This window comes from Cynocephalus volans, chromosome 8, assembly GCF_027409185.1.
Source record: "Cynocephalus volans isolate mCynVol1 chromosome 8, mCynVol1.pri, whole genome shotgun sequence".
NCBI lineage: Eukaryota > Metazoa > Chordata > Mammalia > Dermoptera > Cynocephalidae > Cynocephalus > Cynocephalus volans.
This window is the reverse complement of record NC_084467.1, coordinates 38066263-38085643: the sequence shown is the minus strand read 5'-3', so window position 1 is coordinate 38085643 and position 19381 is coordinate 38066263. Positions and strand designations below refer to the sequence as shown.

General features: G+C 50.2%; 1 protein-coding gene across 1 annotated transcript; it reads right to left on the bottom strand.

Moving 5' to 3' along the window:
• Window positions 1-1844: 1844 nt before the first annotated feature.
• Window positions 1845-19381, bottom strand: LOC134384125 (vitamin D3 hydroxylase-associated protein-like). Its single transcript, XM_063105746.1, has 15 exons — window positions 19208-19381; window positions 13895-14008; window positions 13075-13224; window positions 12640-12773; window positions 11839-12045; window positions 10539-10579; window positions 9965-10089; window positions 8629-8754; window positions 7786-7883; window positions 7367-7466; window positions 6873-6916; window positions 5899-5938; window positions 5381-5489; window positions 3620-3765; window positions 1845-2200 (listed from the first exon to the last, which is right to left on the bottom strand). Exons 1-15 carry the CDS (start codon window positions 19379-19381, stop codon window positions 2072-2074), a joined length of 1737 nt encoding a protein of 578 aa, XP_062961816.1. The 3' UTR covers window positions 1845-2071.

The window sequence follows — 19381 nt, the reverse complement described above, 5'->3', positions numbered from 1 at the left end:
ATAATGGGAGTGAGAAGGGGAGGAGGAGATGATGCCCTGTCCCAGGAGGTCCCATGTGCACCCAACGCATGAACCTCAGAGAGGCCCCACAGGGAGGAGCTCTGAGAAAGCAAATGACCTGTCCACAGTCACACAGACCAGGGAGTGAGTTCAGATGAAGATGGTGCTGGCAGGTAGTGGGTCAAGAGTCAGAGGTTAGGGATCATCACTGGAGCTGGGGTTGGGGAGGAAGGAGGTTGCTGACCCCAAACATCAACTCAAGAGATACTAGAGAAAGCCCAGCCTGACGGGAAGTCTGGCCCCAGGACAGGGCTTCCCATTTACTCAGCCCCTTGAGCTGGCATCTGCCATCCCCTTTCCCCAGGCTAATTTCAGCCAAAACTAGAATCGTCTATCTTAAAATCTACAAATATTTAACCCAAAGCACCTGACTTATTCCTGCATCCCCCTATTTCTGTCCCTCCACCCTCTAGTTTTCTCATCTGCACAGTGAAGTTTGGACAGCGGATCTGACTGTGAAGTCCAGGTGACAGTGGGTCTGAGGGCGGAGGCAAGGGCTACCTGGACTGTGTGAAGCTCAATGCTGCCCCCTGGTGCCCAGACTGTCGAAGGCCGCAGTGGGATGCAGGGACAGAAGAGCCCCTTACACTTCCATTTTATTGGGGAGGGAGGACAGGGCACCAGCCCTATTAACCTGTTTGAAGGGAAACATGAGACTCCTTCTCCAGCAGAGGTCTCAGACTCTGTGGTAGAGTTGGAGAGAGGGGGAAGCCACAGTAAGGTCAGCAATAGCCCTATCCAGTCTCACCTGGACACCCCAATGGTTCCTTCTGTGGTAGGCAGTCAGGGCCACCCCTCTGGTGGAACTCCTGGGATCTTCGTCTTAGTGAAATTCTTTTAACTCAGGCCTTTTTCTGCCTGAAATTTTACCATTTGTGTTCAGAGGAGGTACTCAGCAAATGTAGGATGGATGGAGGGATGGATTCCATTCCTTTGCATTGAGATATTCTCTCCAGAAGGTCTGTGCTATCAAGCACAGGGAGGAGTGAGTTCATTAGTTTGCCTAGGTAACTGGAAGTAGGGCCACAAAGAGGAATGGGCTAGAAGGGGAAGTTCCAATAAGGGGAAGATCTCAAGAGAGTTCAGATGAAGGGAAGATGGTGGAAGGGGGTTGGAGAGATCAAGGAAGGCTTCCTGGAGGACGTGGCATTTGACACAGGGCTTGAAGGACAGCAAAGGTATTCAGGTGGAGGGAACAATATGAACAGAGGCACAGAAGTGTAAGGCACACTCATGCTAACAAGAAGACTCCAGATTGAGGGAACAGAGGAAGGCAGTACTATGGCAAAGCCATGGCAGAGGAGGCTATGGAGGATCCTAGGAAGTGCTGAATGTCAGGCCAAGGAACTAGCACTCTGGGGGGAAATGACTGGACTGTGAGCCAGAGGTCTTCTCTGACTGGGTTACACTCTCTTGGCCTTGCTCTCTGGAACTTTCTCCAAACATCAGTGGGAGCCATGGCAAGTTCTCGATCAAGGCAGTATCTAGAATTGCAGCTCACAGAAAGTCCAGTGGCAGGTACCATAGACCTTATCAAATCTAACCCCCTCAATTTGCAGATGGGAAAACTGAGGTCCAGCGAGGGGAGGTGACTTCCCAGCATCACACAGCAAGCCAGTGACAGAGAGAGGACTTGGACCCAAGTCGTCAGCCTCTCAGTTTGGGGTTCTTTCCCCTTTGCTGCAGTCTGGGGTAGCATATGGATGACTGAACTGGAGGAGAGCAACTGGAGGAGGAAGGCCACCAGGAGACCACAGCCCCACCCAGACCAGAGATCACAAGGCTGGCCAGCCAGAAAATGTTTATTGAGCCCCTTCCCCTGCTTCCCATCTTAGGCCGATCTGGGGAGTCCATGTATTGAGCACCCACACAGGGGGACCACAAATGATAGGAACACTGGGGTCCCTACAGGATGAGACATGAGGCGGACATGGTATTTATGAGAAGGAAGAGGCACCAGGGCAGACCTGGGTGAGGGTCTAGAAAGCCCTCCAGGAGAGGGAGAGGCCTGTCAGTTGGGTGCCTTCTGGTTCTTGACCAATGTATCCACCTCCTTCATCAATCGGAGACACAGCTCCTCTTCCCATGGCAAAGCGATGCACTGCACAGCCACTGGCAGTCCCACAGACCCTCTCACCCCCTGCGGGGAAAGAGGATCTGGGAACTCAGAGCCTGCTTCTGGCTCACAGGATCCTTGCCCAGCCCTCCTCGCCACCCATGTACCAAGCGCCTATGTACCAAGGGCTGGCCTAAGTTATGCCTTAGTCCACATGTCTCATTCGCAATCTATACTAAGGTAAAGATGTCCTGGATCTCAGAGTTCCAGGCTTCCTCAGCTCTCAGTGAAACCTGAAAAGACTTTTTATTTGTCTATAGTTCTCTAGGGTTAAGATGCAGAATGCTGACTATAATGATGAAATATAAAACCAAGCAACCACCCAATGTTCACAGCAAGGGAAAGAAGAATGTGCAAATCCCTGATCCAGAGCCTGGTTATACTTCTGTAGTGAAAGTGTTGCCTTGACCCCAAACACAGGCCTGGGAAAATGGAGGCTGAGCCCAAGTCCCTGTCATGAAATGCAAACATACTTGTAGGAATTCAAACATGTTTTCATTGCTTTATGATGATGATATCATATAAGCCCTTATTTGCCTTTGTGTCTGAAGCCAGATCACCTGGCTTCAAGTCCTGGCTCCTCCATTTCAACTGGTTGTGTGGCTTTGGTCCAGTCCCTTAATCTGTCTGTGCCTCTCCTCCTTCGACTGTAAAACCTCACAGGACAGTTATGGGACTTAATGATTTAATGTATATACAGCACTTTTAGACAGCTTCTGGAACAGAGTAAGAGCTCAAAACACATGAGATAGTATCATTATTGTTATTTTCTCAGAATTCAGGTCAGCAGTCCCACTGGGTAGCTCTGGCACTAAAATCAATTTCCAGAAAAAGTAAGTCACTTAATATCTGACTCAGATACATGCATACTTTTCAGAGTCAGTCTCTTTCTCTCTACCTCTCTCTCTCTCTCACCAAAGTTGTGGATGTAATTTTAGACCCTGCAGCTAAATAGGCTCATGGTAATATTTTCTTTTATTACACCACCTCTGAATTAGTAATAGCATATATTGAACACTTCCTGCACACAAGGCCTATGCTAACCACTTTACTCTTTTTCAATTTAATTAACCTTTAGCTCAACCGTGCAAGGTAAATGTTTTTATTCCCATTTTCATGATGAAGAAGCTAAGGCCCTGATGTCCAATCCAGGTACACATGGTAAGCTCCTAAGCAGGGGCTTTTGCCCTCCTCCTCCCTCCATGCCTCTGGAATCCACTTTCCCTACAGAAGTGCCAAGAAGACCACTGGTTTTGCAAAGTTTTCTCCCCTGACAAAGACGGGGCTGGTCAAATGGTGTATGGGTGAAGCTACAGCCGAAGTGATAAAGGATAAACGCTAGGAATGACCGGCCCCACCCCACCCTCACCACCACCACAGGTCCCAGCCCAATCGAATCAAGGTTTGTGACCCTGGGGGAGAGGCATAGAAAAAGAAACTGACCTCCTTGAAATTTTTGTCAGAACTATCTCCATAGTATCCCTTGTAGAAGGCCAGTTCCTCCTCATCCTGGAGGGTCACGGTGGTGACGGGCACTACGCCCACGGGGAAGTTCAGGAGGTTGTACAGGCCCATGTAGGAGGCACTTTCTGCAGGAAGATCCAGATAAGCCCAGGAAATCATCAGCGCCAAGAAGACGTAGGTTGGGGAAGAATGTGGGCAGGCGCGCCTTCCCGGTCCTTCTCGGAACTGCCTCCTTCTGGGCTTGGACTAGCTGGTTGGGTGCCAGAAGGCGTCCCAACAAGGGCCTCATGCTCTCCCCAAGGTGGGGAGGAGGAGAGAGTCGGCACTATGCAAGCCTTACTCAGTGCCAAGCCCTGTGCTGGCCTCTCTACATTGCTGGTTCCTCAAATCCTCTCCACACCTGTGAGGAAGGAATTACTATTCCCTGTGTATAAATTAGGAAATCAATGGGGCAGACCCGTGAGATGGCTTTTCCAAGGCTACACAGCTAGTGGGTGGCAGAGTACTCAGCCCAGGCCCTCTTGTGTACCGAACTCCAAGATGACGAGGGTGTGCAGTGCAACCCTGAGTTGAAGAGAGAGCTCCTGTGCAGCAGTTGCCTGTATGCAGGGAGAGCCAGGTGTGGAATGTGCCTTTGGCCAGCTACTGTGGGGAGACCCAGGAGGACATGTTTGAAAGGAGAGCTGTCAGGTGAGAGGAGTCCAGGCTTGGGGTTGGAACTGGGTTTCATCCTGCATTGAGCAGTACCTCCAAGGCCAACACCTGTGCATGGGACCCAGGCATGCCCTGGACTTTGCCCTGTCCTGAGCCTGCATTTCAGGTGGGCTGGGCTGGAGACACCTTTTGAAGTGGGGGCAGCAGACAGCATGTTAAGAGTAAATGGATATGCTAAGTGAAAGAAGCCAAACACAAAAGCCTCATACCGTTTGATTCCATGTATATGAAATTCCAGAAAAGGCAAAACTATAGTGATAGAAACCAGATCAGCAGTTGGTAGAGGCAGGGGTAGAGTGAACTGCAAAGGGACATGAAGGAGGGGGGGCTCACAACACCAAGTCAAGGGTTAGTATCCCAATACCAGTCAATTTAAAAAAAAAAAAAAAAAAAAAAGGGACATGAAGGAAATTTGGGGGGGGTGGAAATATATATTCTATAAGTTCTTAAAATATATTCTATATTTTGATTATTGTGGTGGTTGTATAACTGTACATTTGTCAAAATTCATCAAATTACTTAAAATCAGTAAATTTTATTGCATGAAACCATATTTCAATGAAGTTCATTTTAATATAGATTTTTTTTTAATCACAAAGACCTGACTTTTTTTTTTTTTTTTTTTTTTTTTGTCGTTTTTCCGTGACCGGCACTCAGCCAGTGAGTGCACTGGTCATTCCTATATAGGATCCGAAACCGCGGCGGGAGCATCGCCGCGCTCCCAGCGCAGCACGCTACCGAGTGCGCCACAGGCTCGGCCCAATAAAGTTCATTTTAAAAGTGAATGGAAATTGGGAGTGACTGCTAACAGGTACTAGGTTTCTTTGGGAGGTTATAGAAATGTTCTGGTAGTAGTGGCATGACATTCTGAAATACTAAAAACCACTGAAATGTATACTTTAAAACAGTAAACTTATGGTATCTGGCTTTTATCCAATTTAAGAAACTTTTTAAAAAGTGGATGGAGATAGAGGCCAAGATCACAGAGGCTGTGGAAGGACCCCACCAGGACCCAATCCCTCTCACCTGGTGCCAAGGCAGGATAGCCTATATAGAAGGCAGGGTCCAGAGATGGCGCCAGCAGCACATCCAGGTCCAGGGACCTCCACTTGGCTATGAATTCTTGCTGATATTCCTGCAGGGACAGTAAGGGTTGAAAGGGGTAGGACCACGAGTGGTCACTGTTTGCCAGACAAGGACAGGTGCTTCCAGGCAGAGTTGGGTTAGACACCAGGAAGAATTTTCAGGCTATGAGCTTGAGAATGAGATACCTGGGGAGGATCAGGTTTTCCCATGGGCCAAGGTGAAGGGATGGGAAGGGGAATCTCAGGTTACAATAATTTGGAGACAGTATATAACCCTAGCTTCAGGGAGATGGACTAGATTAACTTCTTAGGTCACCAAGCCTCCCCATCCAGGTCCAGCTGGGCCTCCTCTGCAAGCCAGACCAGAGCTCTGCCCCCTTCTGGCCACTTAGGTCACCACCCAGGTCTCTGCTGCCCCAGTTCCAGCAGCCCCTTGAGGTCTTCCCAGGCACGCATCACCTCCACAGCTGCCTGCTGCTCCCACAGTCTCTTGGGTGTCCTGGGGGAATGAAGAAGACTCTGAGAAGTTCAAAAGTCAGCATGGGAAGGTCCCCTTTTACACATGACACCCAAGAGGCAGGGTCTGGCCTCAATGCAGGCTGCAAATCAGCTGATGGGCTGGGAGTGGCCCTGTGTCTTGTCATCTGGCCAAGACACCTTGTCTGCCCAAGATTCTCAAGAGCGTACATCCTCTGGTCAATCCCCACTCCACCAGGCATGGGAACTAATGGGCTCCTCCAAAAGTCACAGGCTCTTTTCCCTAGCCTGTGAGGCACCCAGTTTGTCCTCAGACCACTCCAACTCAATTCCAACCAGCACCTCAACTCTAACCCCCACCAGGCCAAGCCCAACAGCAAACCCAAACCCAATCCACAATTCTCTCCCATCCTCATCTCTAACCCTAACTCTGGCCCCACCCCAATTCCAATCTTAATCCCAACCCTAAATCCAAATCTATCTTCACCCCCAACCTTAACCCCAACCCCAATTCAAACCAACTCCAACCCCAGCCTCAGTCTTAAGCTCCTTAAATTCAACCCGAGCCAAAACCTAACTTCAACTTCAGCCCCATCCTTTACCTCAACCTAACCCTAATTCTAACTTTAACTCAGATCTTAACTTCAAATCAAATCCCAGCCCTAAACCAGCCCCAATCCCTACACCAATCAAAAGTCTAAATTTAGAGGTTTCAGTGATGGGCCACAATAATCAACCACATTGTATATCGACAAAATAAAAATTAAAAAAAAAAAAAAAATGTCTAAATTTAACCCTAATGTTAGGCATGATCCTAAAACGCTAATTAGATCCCAAAATCTAAATAGCCCTCCCCCCATGATATTGCCAACTCTAGCCATATGCCCTTCACTCAATTCCCACCTCCCCATGGACAACCTTTGTGGGCAGGAGCTGGACTGCAGAGACTCACTCACCCCACTCCACGAACCTCTTCAAAACTCTGGCCAGCTCGGGGATCCTAGAAGAGGGACGAGAGGGGAGACACCTTGAGAAACCACAGGGAAACAGCCAGCCTGCCCGGGACCGAGGCCAGGAAGAGCAACGCTGCTCAGCACGCTGAGTGGAGCCCTCTACTCCTCATCAAGCCCCCACCCTCACCAAGCCCTGAGCGCCCTCTCTAAATCCCCTTCCCTTTCTCTGAGATGCCTTCCCCCTCTCTGAGCCTCCTCTCTGGAGCGCCCTCCCCTCTGTGAGAGCACCCGTTTCCTTTAGCCGCATCCCCTTCTCTATTTCTTTTTGAAATATTCTTTTTGAACCCCTCTCTGAGCCACCACCATTCTCTGGGCCTCATCCTCCTGTCTGACTCCCCACACACTCCCCCCGTGAGCCCCCTCCCCTTTCTGAGCCCCTTCTCCTCTCTGGGATCACTGCCCCTCTGAATCCCTTCCTGCTCGGGGCCCACACTCACTGTGTACTTCAGGATCCAGGCCAAGAAACACTTGAGTAGATCTGGCAGGCGGAGCTGGTTGACTAAACCCTTTATGCTGGGATCCACAATATCCCCCTCTCTGAGGAACCAGTCACATATCCGGTCAGGTACAGCGTTTCAGCCATTGGTCTTTCCCCACACCCACCCAACTCCCCCTCCAGAGGCAAGCCACAGAGGGAGGTGAGACCCCAAGAAATACTTCTGCTCCCACCACCATCCCTGGAACATGTGCATCTTAAGGAAGGGGCCTGAGGGGGTGACTTGCTGCATACGGTCACACTGTTAGCCAGAGGCATCTCAGCCCAGCCCCCAGTACCCCTCCTAAGGCTTAGGTTGGCTCCAGCTCCCTCCATCACCCTGTTTCCTCCAGGCCCACCCCCAAGTCCCAACAGACGTACAGCTTCTGCAGAATGGTGGCCCCTCCATCAGCAAACAGACCCCCAGTGTACAGGTGTTCAAAGGCGTACTCTATATGGGGGATGGAGAAGGGGATGACCTGGAGAGACAGAAGCCAAGTCAGGGCCTGGAACTCCTCCCTGCCTGCCCTGTTCTCTCTTTCTATCCCCCAGAATTTAAACAGGGGATACCACATCACCTGTTCATCTCCAGCCACCTCAGCCCCTCAGCATGGCACGGGAGGCCTGTGTGGCCAGCCCCTCTCCAGCCATGCTACCCCTCACCCTCACAAAGCAGATGTGACAGAATTAGGGCATCTGTGATCCAGCCAGCATGCCAAGCACTTTACATATGTGAGCTCATTTAATCTTCATGGCCACCCATGTGGCAGAAAACTAAGGCTCAGGGGGGTTAAGAGACTGGGACAAGATCGCATAGTAGGTGTAGGTTCAACCAGCAATTCTCAAAGGAGAGGTGAGACCACAACAAACCACTGGGGGCAGGGGAGGTGGAGGTGAGACTTGGGGTGGGAATTTAGAAGACAGAGAGCTCCTTACAGTCATGTGATGGAGGCCACAGAGACCCAGGCTAAAGGAACTACAGTAAAGAGTCCCTGAATCTCCACCACTGAGGGGGTAAGCCATAAAATTTTGATGCATTTCTTACACAGTGGGGCTCACCTGCCCTCAACTCCACCCCACCAGTCTTCTCTAGGAAGCTTAGGAGAAACACAATTATCTCAGCAGCCCAAACTCAGACAGAACCTCCTTTCTCTCCAAGGATGGCCCAGCCCAGCATCCTGTCACTGATCTAGCCTCTCTCCCACCAGGGCTTGGTAAGCCTACCTGGTGTCCTGCATCCTGAAGTAGCCTGGAGGTAAGCTGCACAGCCCTGGACATGCTAGGGGATGGCTGGGTGTAGCCATCTGATTCATAGTAGCCAATTCGAAGGGGCCGGTTACTGGAGTACACCTGGGGGCACAAGGGGCTGAGTGCGGCTCAGAAGGGAGATTGGGCTAGAAACAAGGAGGCCTCACTCCAGGAGCCAGACTTGGAGAGCAGGGCCTTGGGTCATGGCTGTCCTAACCCAGGGGCTAATCCATAGGGACTCTCCAAGAGCCCCTAGGAGTCTCCCTATATACTCTCCAAGTTCTAGGTGCTCAGGGGAAACCCCTGAAAGAATGAGAAGTAGATGGGGAGATGGGTGCTTAGGAGGATAGAATAGACAGGTAGATACAGGGTAGATAGATTTATGAGTGGGTGCAGGTATGAGATGATAGATGGGTGGCGGGCAGAGGATTGAATGTATACATGGGTAGGTAGATAAATGGATGGTTGGAATTGAGTGGGTGGGCAGGTGAGGAAGATGAATAGACACAAATATCTTTAAGCTGAAGAACTGTCAGGAGAGGATGAGGATGGAGAGATTGATAGGGACAAAAACTGAATGACAATGATCACATATGATAATGCTGGGGTGGGTAGAGGGAATCTGATGAACAGACATTGGCTGAATGATAGACAGAGACTCTGCCCTGCGGAGAGGGTTCTGGAGTCAGACAGGGCCAGGTTCAAAGCCCAGCTCTGCCAGTTACTAGCTACATGATCATAGGCAAGTCATTTCACCTCCCCTCAGTTTCCTTACCTACCTGTAAGTGGAAAGAGTGATGCTCATTCTACAGAGTGAGTGTTAGAATGAAATAAAGAGCCTTGCAGGTTGGTACCAACAAATGTTGCTGAATGAATTAATGAATAAATGAAATCTGCCAGAGCTGGAAGGGCTTAGAGCAATCTTCTAGTCTAACTTCTTCATTGTACTGATGGGGAAGTGTTGTACCTAGAGAAGAGTTGTGACTTGGCCAGGGTTACCTAGAAGGTTAAAAGCCCAGCGTAACTAAATACCAGACTCTCTGAACCACACCCCTGAGTATTTTACTTGCTTGTATTGGGTAGATGATGTAGAAGTCCCTCTTTGGGGGCAATTACAGCCATTGCTCCAGCTAGCCACAAGGCCATAGCAACTGGCACCAAGCAGGGGTGGCAAACAATAGCACTGAGCATGTGGGCTTCTTGCTGACTGCACCCGGGGGTGGGAGAGGAGGTCTTCACAGGGGATGGTCAGTGAGGAATGATGGGAGGGGAGGGAAGGAGCCTCCCAGGGCTGCTCCCCCATCTGACTCACCTCTTCCCTGAAGGGTATGGGGGGCACAGTGGGGTCCAGCCAGTGCATGTCTTCACTGAGCAGGGCTCGTAGGCACAAAGCCAGACTCTCCACGTCCCTGGCCAGGGGACCAGCCACTGTTGTTACTGCACAGAGAGGAGGGGAGGGAGGCACACACTGCTCATTCCTTCTGCTCTGGGGATTCCTACCGCCTGGCTCAGAGAATGGGGCTCAGGCCACGATCAGGGCCAAAGGAAGAAGGCCCACTCCCGTCCTGGGTCAGGGGCTGAAGACAGTTGGGACTGGTAGACCGGCCACAGCAACTTCAGTGCCTGATGGGAAAATCTCTGGGGCAGAGCATCAAGATACCAGTTGGAGGGATTAAAGCCAGATAGCAGGAAGCCCTTCTCAATAGAGCAGAGTCACTGGGCTGAGGGAGGCCAGCTGGGAGCTATGCAGTCCCCTCTCCCAGATACCTTTATCACCTGTGGGACTGATCTGTCTGGAGACACGAGCTAAGTGAAAAATCCTTGGGAGAAAGGCTGGCAGGTGTGTCTCTGAATGGGTGTGGCCACAGGCACAGACAGGGGCTTACCTGATTTCTTCCCCTTGATGGCAGAGGCGACTCCAGAGTAACTGCAAAACCCCACCCACCCAGAGCCCAGCTCAGCATCTAAAGGAAGGACATGGGTGCCAAGAGGCTTGAGCACTCAGCCAGTGTGCTCCTCCAGGCCCCAGCATACAGAAATAGAAGCTGCTTCAACCTTTCCATGACTCTCTACTGCCCTCAGCATAAAGTCTGATCTCTTTGACTGCCCTTCGAAGTTCTAAAGGATCAACTCTCCATAGTTTCTCCTTTTATCCCTTCTACACATGCATGTTGCTTTGGGCAAAGTAAGCTGCACATAGCCTTGCAGACTTCTAGACTCCACACCATCTCTGCATGTCCATATTTCAAAACCAAGGTCAAATGCTGCCTCTTCCAGGAATCCTTCCCTTTCCTTTCCCTGCCTCTGAAAGTCTAAAGTGTAGGCTTTTAATAAATCTCTGTTGAAGAAAATGTCAGCTTCACCTTGTGAGTTCCCACAAGTTTTGACCCTTTCATAGAGCCCTGATCACTTTCTGACTAAACCCTTTTGGTGTCTAAGAGCACAACAGGGACAGAGGCTGGGTCTGAGAGTGCTCTGGGTCCCCAGTATAGGTGCCACAGACTGGGTGCTCAGAGTAGGGTTGAAAGATGAATGGATGGATGCATTCATGTATGGATGCACAGACGGATAGAAAAATTAATGGAAATATGAATGGATATATGGTGGACGGATGGATGGATACAAATGTGGATTGATGGATGGATAGATGGATAGATGGATGGATGGATGAATGAATGAATGAAGAATGTATGTAAGTTTTTCAAAGGCTGGAATATTTGTCTGTTTTGTTCACTGATGTATCCCAAGTAGCTAGTACAGTGTCTGGCACAGAGTAAACACTCAATAAAAATTTGCTAAATAAATTAATTAGTAGATGAATAGTGAAATTGATTGATAGAGACTGAGATGATGACTGCATGGGTGGTTGAATGAATGAAGAATGGACAGATGGATAAATGGATGAATTAATGAATGAGAAGGTAGATGGATAGCTGCATAGATTAATGAATTAATGACCTGATGAATTAAATGAGTGAGTGGAAAGTCTATTTCACTGCATAAAACATGGTATGTTTAGCTGTGGCTAGGGCAGGGGTTATTTGAAGCACTCCTACCTTCACTCGCTTCCCCTAGTACTGAGCTGGTGGATGAAAACTGACAGATAGAGTAGGCTCCTCTACTCCCCCAGCCCCTAGCTTCTCTGGGCATGGCTGAGCCTACCCCACCACCACCATCAATGAGTACCTGAGGCGGTATCCTGTGGTCCGAAGGCCATAGACACCACAAAAGCTGGCTGGTATGCGGATGCTGCCACCTGTGTCTGTGCCCATGCCCAGGATGGAACCCCTTTCTGCCAGCAAAGCTCCCTCACCCCCTGAGGAGCCTCCAGATGTCTTCTTTAAATTCAAGGGGTTCAGGGTCTGGCCATAGATAGGGTTGCTGCAATCCCAGCTAAAGGAAGCAGAAGAAAAGGAGTTGAGAAGCAACAGCTGACCTAAGGTAGATCATTCCCTCCCCAGGTAGAGGCCAACCACCCTTGGAGTCAACCCCAGGGCTTCTTTGGCTCCATGAGATCCTCCCTAAGGCTGAGACCTCTTGGTCTTCTTTCTGGCTGGGGTGAGGGGCTGCTGCTGCCGCAGAAAAGACCAAGATGAGGTGCCAACCATGACTCATAAACTAAGGACCAAGCTCTGCTGTCAGAATTGAGAAAAGGTTCCTCGCCAAAAATAGATACACTAAAGGCTGAATAGAGAGGAGCGAGGTAGGGGATGAGAAGAACAATTAAAGAGAGAAGCTGGGATAGAAACAGAGAAGTAACTTTACAGAACCTCAGAATCCGAAGGGTGCTTAGAGACCATGGAGTCCATCCACACACTATAAGATGGGGAAACCCAGACCCAGACAGCAGAAAGCACTTGTCCAAGAACCCTGGTCCTTGAAATCTGCATCGCTGTCCCACATCTCACCCTCTGTCTTGATTTTCAAGAGCTATTTCAGCCCTGGACTCAGCCCAGCCCCAGCTCCCAGCCAGCCCACTTCGGAGACCTGAGCAGTGTCTGTGGGATGTTGGTCTTAACGAAGGGAATAGCTCCTTGGGCCTTGAACACTTTCACGATGACCCCATCCTTGGTTGCAGGCTTCTCCAGGAACTGGGCTAGGCCACACGTGGAGTCATGGCCCTGCAGAGAAAAGATGTTAGTTGCCCCTGGCCTGTGGAGGTCAGGGTGGAATCACTCAGCTGGCAGAGTCTCTTTCCCATCTGCCCGCAGTATTCTCACTCCCGCAGAGATAAGCACTGTACTCTAAGGACTCACAGGTGGCAGAAGAGCATGGGGTTTGGAGCCAGACTGCTGGGCTCAAATACCAGTCTGCCACTTTCTAGCTATGCATCTCTGATTCAGCTACTGCTCACAGGCTCAGCAGTACTTGCGTGCACACACACATCCATGTACACATGTCCCTGTACACCCCGGGGCTCACCGTGCAGTCAAAGGGGTCCTTGAGGCTTATGGGGACCCCATAGAGAAGGCCTCTCTCGCTCTTTTTAAGCTTCTTCAAAGCCTGCAGTTGTTCCTCACATTCTCCCAGGAAATCCGTCAGGCAGTTCACCTCCTGGTGCACCTTCAGCGCCTGAACAACATTGAACCAGACAAGGGGCCAGGATGAGGCCAGGGCCAGGGCCAGAGTACTCTGTTGCCCCAGCCCCTCCTACCACTGACTCAGAGCAGAATAGAAGTGACAGGTGACTTTGACATGCACCCCCTCCCAAGCTAGTCACAGCACCTCAGAGTTACACCTGTCCCCCAGCTCCTCTAAGGAGACCCATGACAGGTGATACTCCCTGCTGTAGATTGGATGCCCCCTCAACCTCACTGAGGCTTAATCCCCACTGTAACTGTTAAGGGTGGGAAATCCTACTATGGTCATTGAAAGGTGGGGCCTTGAAGAGGTGATTGGATTATAGGACCATGCCCTAGTGAATGGATTAAAAATGGTGGTCAGGGGTGTGGTTCTGAGGGCTTTAAAAGGAGAGCACACGAAGAGTTTTGTTCTCTCTGTCTGCTCCACCATTTTGCAACGTGATTCCCTGAGTTGCTGTAGTCACCACCAGGACAAGACCCTCACCAAATGTGTTCACTGGACTTTGGACTTACTAGCCTCGGAAACTGTAAGCAATAAATTTTGTTTTCTTTATGAAATTACCCAGTTCTATGTATTTTGTTATAAGCAACAAAACAGACTAATATACCCTACCTCCAGCCCAGATCCCCAGGCTTGGATCCTGACTCCTGACCCCCACCTGTTCTAAGTAGCTACAGAGGACACTCTCCAGACTCAGCTCTTCATCCCGCAGCTTCTGGGCCAGCTGTACCAGGGGCAGCTCCAGGATGGGCTTGGGGTCCAGGTCTGGCTCCTGCAAATATGAGGTGGGACAGGCAGATGTCAAAGACTCCCACTTGCACACACTTCCCATCACACCCTCTGCTCCACTGGACACCTAGCTGCACACACATCCATGTGCTCAGTAGATCTCCTGTGCTCATTCTCAGCGTTGAAAACATCTCCTGGTCTGTCTCCAGGACGGCATGAAAGCCTTTCGGGGCCCTTGGGTGGCTCCTCGCAGTTTCCCAAAATGTTAGTGTTCCTCTAACATTTCTCTTCCTACCTGCCCTCCCTCCCTGGGTGACCTCAGCAGCCACATGTATTTCTCCAATCTGGGCCTCATTCCTGCCAGGCCTCAACCTGTTTACCTACCAATATATCCACGGATGCTGCAGGACTCATCATTTTTCTGCCTAACCTGTTCTTCTTGAAATTCCCAGTTGATAATACTCACTCATGTCATCAAAGCAACAAACCTCAGAATCATCCTGGTCCCCTCCCTCACATCCAAGTTCTGATAATAGTTATAATAGCAAACATATAATTACACGTAAGATGTGTTATACATTTAATATACACCAGGCCCCATTCCAAGCATTTCCCATATAATAACTCATATTACTCCTTGCAACAACCCCAGGAGGTATGCCGTGTTATTTTCTCATTTTATAGTAGAAGAAAACTCTTCTTGCCCAAGGCCACACAGCTAGTCAAGGGCAGAGCCTGGATCCAAACCCAGGCAGTCAGCCTCCAGTGACAATGCTCTTAACACATGCACCACCTGTGGGTGCTTCTGCCTGCTTCATACCTCCCACCTCTGACTCTCCAGCCTCCTGCCTGCTGCAGACCTTCTCTATCTCTATTAACTCAATGGCCTCCTCCTCACTGGCCTCCCTGCCTCTAGTCTCTACCCCTCCAGCTCAACCTCTTTATTGCAACCCGGGCAATCCTTGTAAGACCTTATAAAACCTAAATCTGACAATAGGTCCCAAGTGCCCTCAGAATAATGTTGCAACACCATTCTCATCAGTATGACTTACAAAGCTTTCACTATAAATGTATAACATGTGTTCACATTTATATACACATATGTTCTCATTGACTAAGTACTTACTGTGTGACTAGGAACAATGTCAAGCCCTTTACCTGCACAGTTTCATTAAATCCTCACAAAAACCTTTGGCTAAGTACTCTTATCATTTCCATTTCCCTTCCACAGAGCCTGGTCTTAAACCCAGGTCATCCACACCTTAACTGCTACGCTCTAATGGCTCTTGGGCTGGGAGCTTTTTTTGATGAAGCCCTTTGTGGGTGCCAGGCACCACATTAGGCTCTTTCCCTGCCTTCTCACCAGCCTCCTGTTTCTCAGCCCCTGTTCCACACCCTGCTGCTCTAGCCACTCTGCCCAGTCCCTCTACTTGCTATGCTTCTGTCAGAGCTCCCCAGCCTGGGTGCCACAGGGACTTTCAGGAGGGTCAGCCATGGAACCCCTTGGAAACGGCTGCATTCAGCTGGGATTCACCTCTACAGCTGCACCAGTAGCTGAAATATTGTAACACTTCTGGGCCCTTTGCAAAAAGCCACCCTAGGGAATCCCCACCACCCCAGCTGTCTTAGCCTCTCCTCTGGTACTGTCCCCTCTCCTCACAGTCCAGCAAGTAAAGGGTTAACGTCCAGCCCAGAAGGACCCATAGGCATAGCCTATGAATACCTCAGGGACTGTGGAGGGCCAGGCTGTGCTCATTCCTTGCCCTGCTCCCCCCAGCCCTAAGGAGGTCCAGTATGCCCTTCTAGGTACCATCCCAGCACCACGGAGACTATGGGGGTGGCTGCATGGCAGTCCCCATTTTGTATATCTACCTGGAGAGGTGACACTTCTGGTGGCACCCCCGTGGGCAAGTGCCTAGTATGTCCATCTGGACTCCTGAGGCTAGGGCTGCCAGGCAGTTCTCCTTGCAAGGCCGCTTGTGGGAATGGCAGCTTCTGGGGGACTTTGGCTCTCAGGGAGCCGGGGAGTGGTGTGGAGAGCCAGCCAGGGGATGCCAATGGAGACCAAGGGATGCCAAAGGAGACTGCGGGCCCAACAAAGCCTTTTCACCAACCTTGTTGAGTGTCACTTCCATCCAATAGAACAAATGCCTTGAAACTCACCCAAAAGGCCCACTCATCATGGACAACATTAGCTTTATTACTAAAGTGAGAACTGTCACTTGTATAGTGCTTGCTGTGTACCAGGCACCACTGTAAACATTTACTAACTTATTTGAGTATTATAATCATCACCCCATTGTAGAGATGAGGAAGTTAAAGCACAGAGAAGTTATTCAAAATATAAGTGTCAGAGTCAGAATTCAAACACAGGCAGCCCAGCAACAGAGGCCACTTTCCTAACTGCCATTAGGGTCAACATAATTTATGATGACATTCTAATAACAACGTTTATGACTTAGTTGACACCAGAGATGCTTAACTATATAAAATCTTAGATGATATTAGAAGATCTAGAAATCTATGGGCATAACTGCAACTGGATCAGGAAAAGCTGAAAAAGGACTCACCCCAAAGAACAATATAATTAATGCTAAAGAGAAGGGCTCTGCTTAATGAGACTGCAAGTGCCTTATGACTCCCCAATTTATCAGGAGAGGTTTGAAAGATAGGGGCATCCTTCAAAACATGATAGCCACATCAAAAGATCCCCACAACAAATTCTAAAAATCAACCAATTACTCAAAAATTACTAGAATAATTTGATGAAAAAATTGAGCCCCAACTTATATCACTTTTATGATGTTTTAACGGGTAGTTTAGTTTAGAGCACATCACCCCCTCCTGCTGAGTCCGATAGCTGCGTGGACACCTGGACTTCTCCACACCTTTTTGGTGCTGCCTCCCATCATAGATGAAAAGCAAAGAAAATATATTTCAAAGTTTTTAGTAAATTGATTTATTATTACTATTTTCAGAATGATTGTTAAATACAATTAATATTATATCAACCCACAACCCTCAGGGTGTCCAGGTTCCACCTGGACCAAAGGTTACCAGAGCCTCCTGGCCAGCAGTCTCCAGCCATGAGCAGTTTGTTCGTTTACCGCAGTGGGCCCTAGGAATTTTATTTTCTATGTGTTCTACAGAAACACTGCCTTATCTCAGCCTTTTCCCTCCCTGGTGCTGCCTTTCTCATTCCTTACTCCTTTTGGAAAACCCCTACACATCCTGCAAGGCTTGGCTCAAATGCTGCCTCTGAAGCCTTCCCTGCACAACCCTCACCGGACAGGACACGTCAGCGTCCCCTGCCAAGTCCCACAGTTCCATGGTTCTCTGGACTGCACCACACTCAGCTGCCTCCCATCATGGCTGGCACAGCTCTGTTTCCACCACACGCCACCCAGGTTGGGAACATCTTGAAGACAAGTCTGGGTCAGATGTAGATTCACCTTTATGATGAATCTGTCCTCAGGGTCCAGCACAAGGCAAGACCCAGGGGAGTCCCCTGTTAGATTTTGCTAAACTGAACTGAACTGAATTGGATTTGTTTGGCTGAACCCTGCAAGGGTTTGACCTATGTCTCAGCCTTCTACCTCCCCTGGGACATAAAGTTGGCCACCCGAGGTCTTGAGGGTATCCCTGGCAGAGGGTGACATGACTGGGAAGGTGCCCAGGACAGACTTCTATAGCTTTGTTATATATCTTTGGTACTAAGAGCCATGAAGCCTGCAGCCATGAAGAGAGGCTGGAGACACCATGGGTGACCTCACCCCAACCTTCCCACTTCTCCAGCCAATCAGACGCCCTCACCCCCACCAAGTACCCAGGCCAATAGCTGCACACCTCAGTCATCCTCGTGTACACCAACCAGATGCACAGACACACACAAAACCAGCTGTCCCCACACATCAGATATATAACCATATATGTACACACTTGACCAAACATCCAGACCCACACTAGCCACACAGATTTAGATGTACAGACTCCAACTAGTACCACAACACACCCACCCACCCAGGCACACAGACACCAGGAGCACATAACTACATGGCCAGGCACACACCCAACTCCAACACAATGAAACACCAGCAGGAGGCACACACAAGCAGGCCCTCACTTGTCTGCAGCGAAGGACCCTACAGCTGCCATGGCACACAGCTGGGGCCTCCGCACGCACACAGGAGTCCTCTTCATCATGCTGATTCACCGCAGCAACCCCCTCAGCCCAGACTTCCCGCTCATCAACCAGGGAGGGGCAGCTGCTCTCTGGGGGTGAGTTGATTTATCCAACTAATTAGCTCCAATTAATATTAATACACTTTCTCAGCAACTGCAGCAGCTCAGGCAGAGAAGCCACCCATTGGGGCCATCAATCACTATCCAGGGGACGTCAGAGGACACTCAGGAACTCCAGAGCACAGGGACAGCACCTCAGGTACTATCCCCAACCCCTGGGAGTACACCACATCAACCAAAGCTAGGGACTCCAGGATACCATGAGCCCACCCCTCCTCAGGCAGTTGGGGAGCCCAAGGCCCAGAGAGGAGCTGTCACATCCTTCAGGCCACACAGCAAACCCAGGCCCAGTTTCCTTCCCGCCCTTCTCTCCACCACCCTAGATAGGCTTTGCTGATACACCCAGGGCTCAGCCACTTCACCTGCTAATGCCAGCCCAACCAGCCACAATGACTGTCTCAATGCCTTGAAATACCCCCCTCAAACTGTAGAAGCCACCTTCTAAGACATATAGCTTTCTAGGAGGCCTGTCTTCAGCCCCCTGTGCTTTGCACCTGTCAGGTGCTCAGCAAATGTTTTCAGAACTGAGTGGGGTGGGATGTGTAGACGTAGACTAGGGTTCCTGTCTCCATAGGTTTTGGGGGTGCTCAGAGCCTGAAAGAGAGGCCTGGCCTCCTGCCTCCAATGGCCTCCATTGGTTTATTTTATTTCAACAAATACCCCAAGTGAGCACCCATCATGTTACTGAGCCATGTGCTGAGTGCTAGGAGAACACAGAGAAAACACATTGCTCCTGACCTCCAGGAGTTCAAAGAATATGGATGGAGGAGAAGGTGACAGCGACGGGGAGACCTGGGGGTAGGGACTGCCCACCCAGGCTCTTTGTCTTCTGAAAGGGATGGGGCCATGGGAGGGGCCCCATCCTGATGGGAGTCCATCTGTTGGGATTGAGGGCTGAGGCCCTTGGGGCTGGGGGCCTCAGGGACCCATGTCCACTCACCTGCTGCCGGAGACGCTGGGCCAGGGCCTCCATCTGCTTCAGCGCCACCTCTCTACGCTTCTGTGCCCTAGGGATCTTGTTCCGGGCTGGAGCACGCTTCCAGGAGAGCAGGGCAGCCCCCAGAAGGGCAGCCCCCAGCAGGGCAGCCCCCAGCAGGGCCAGCAGGAGTAGCAT

What these genes read in the sequence shown, in the direction of transcription:
- LOC134384125 (XM_063105746.1), bottom strand. Translation starts at nt 19,381, where the DNA reads ATGCTACTCCTGCTGGCCCTGCTGGGGGCTGCCCTGCTGGGGGCTGCC. An exon ending in CCTGGATCCTGAAGTACACA is followed by an intron (nt 6,917 to 7,366) that starts GTGAGTGTGGGC and finishes TCCCTCTTCTAG; the next exon opens with GATCCCCGAGCTGGCCAGAG. An exon ending in AGCAGCAGGCAGCTGTGGAG is followed by an intron (nt 5,490 to 5,898) that starts GTGATGCGTGCC and finishes CTGTCCCTGCAG; the next exon opens with GAATATCAGCAAGAATTCAT.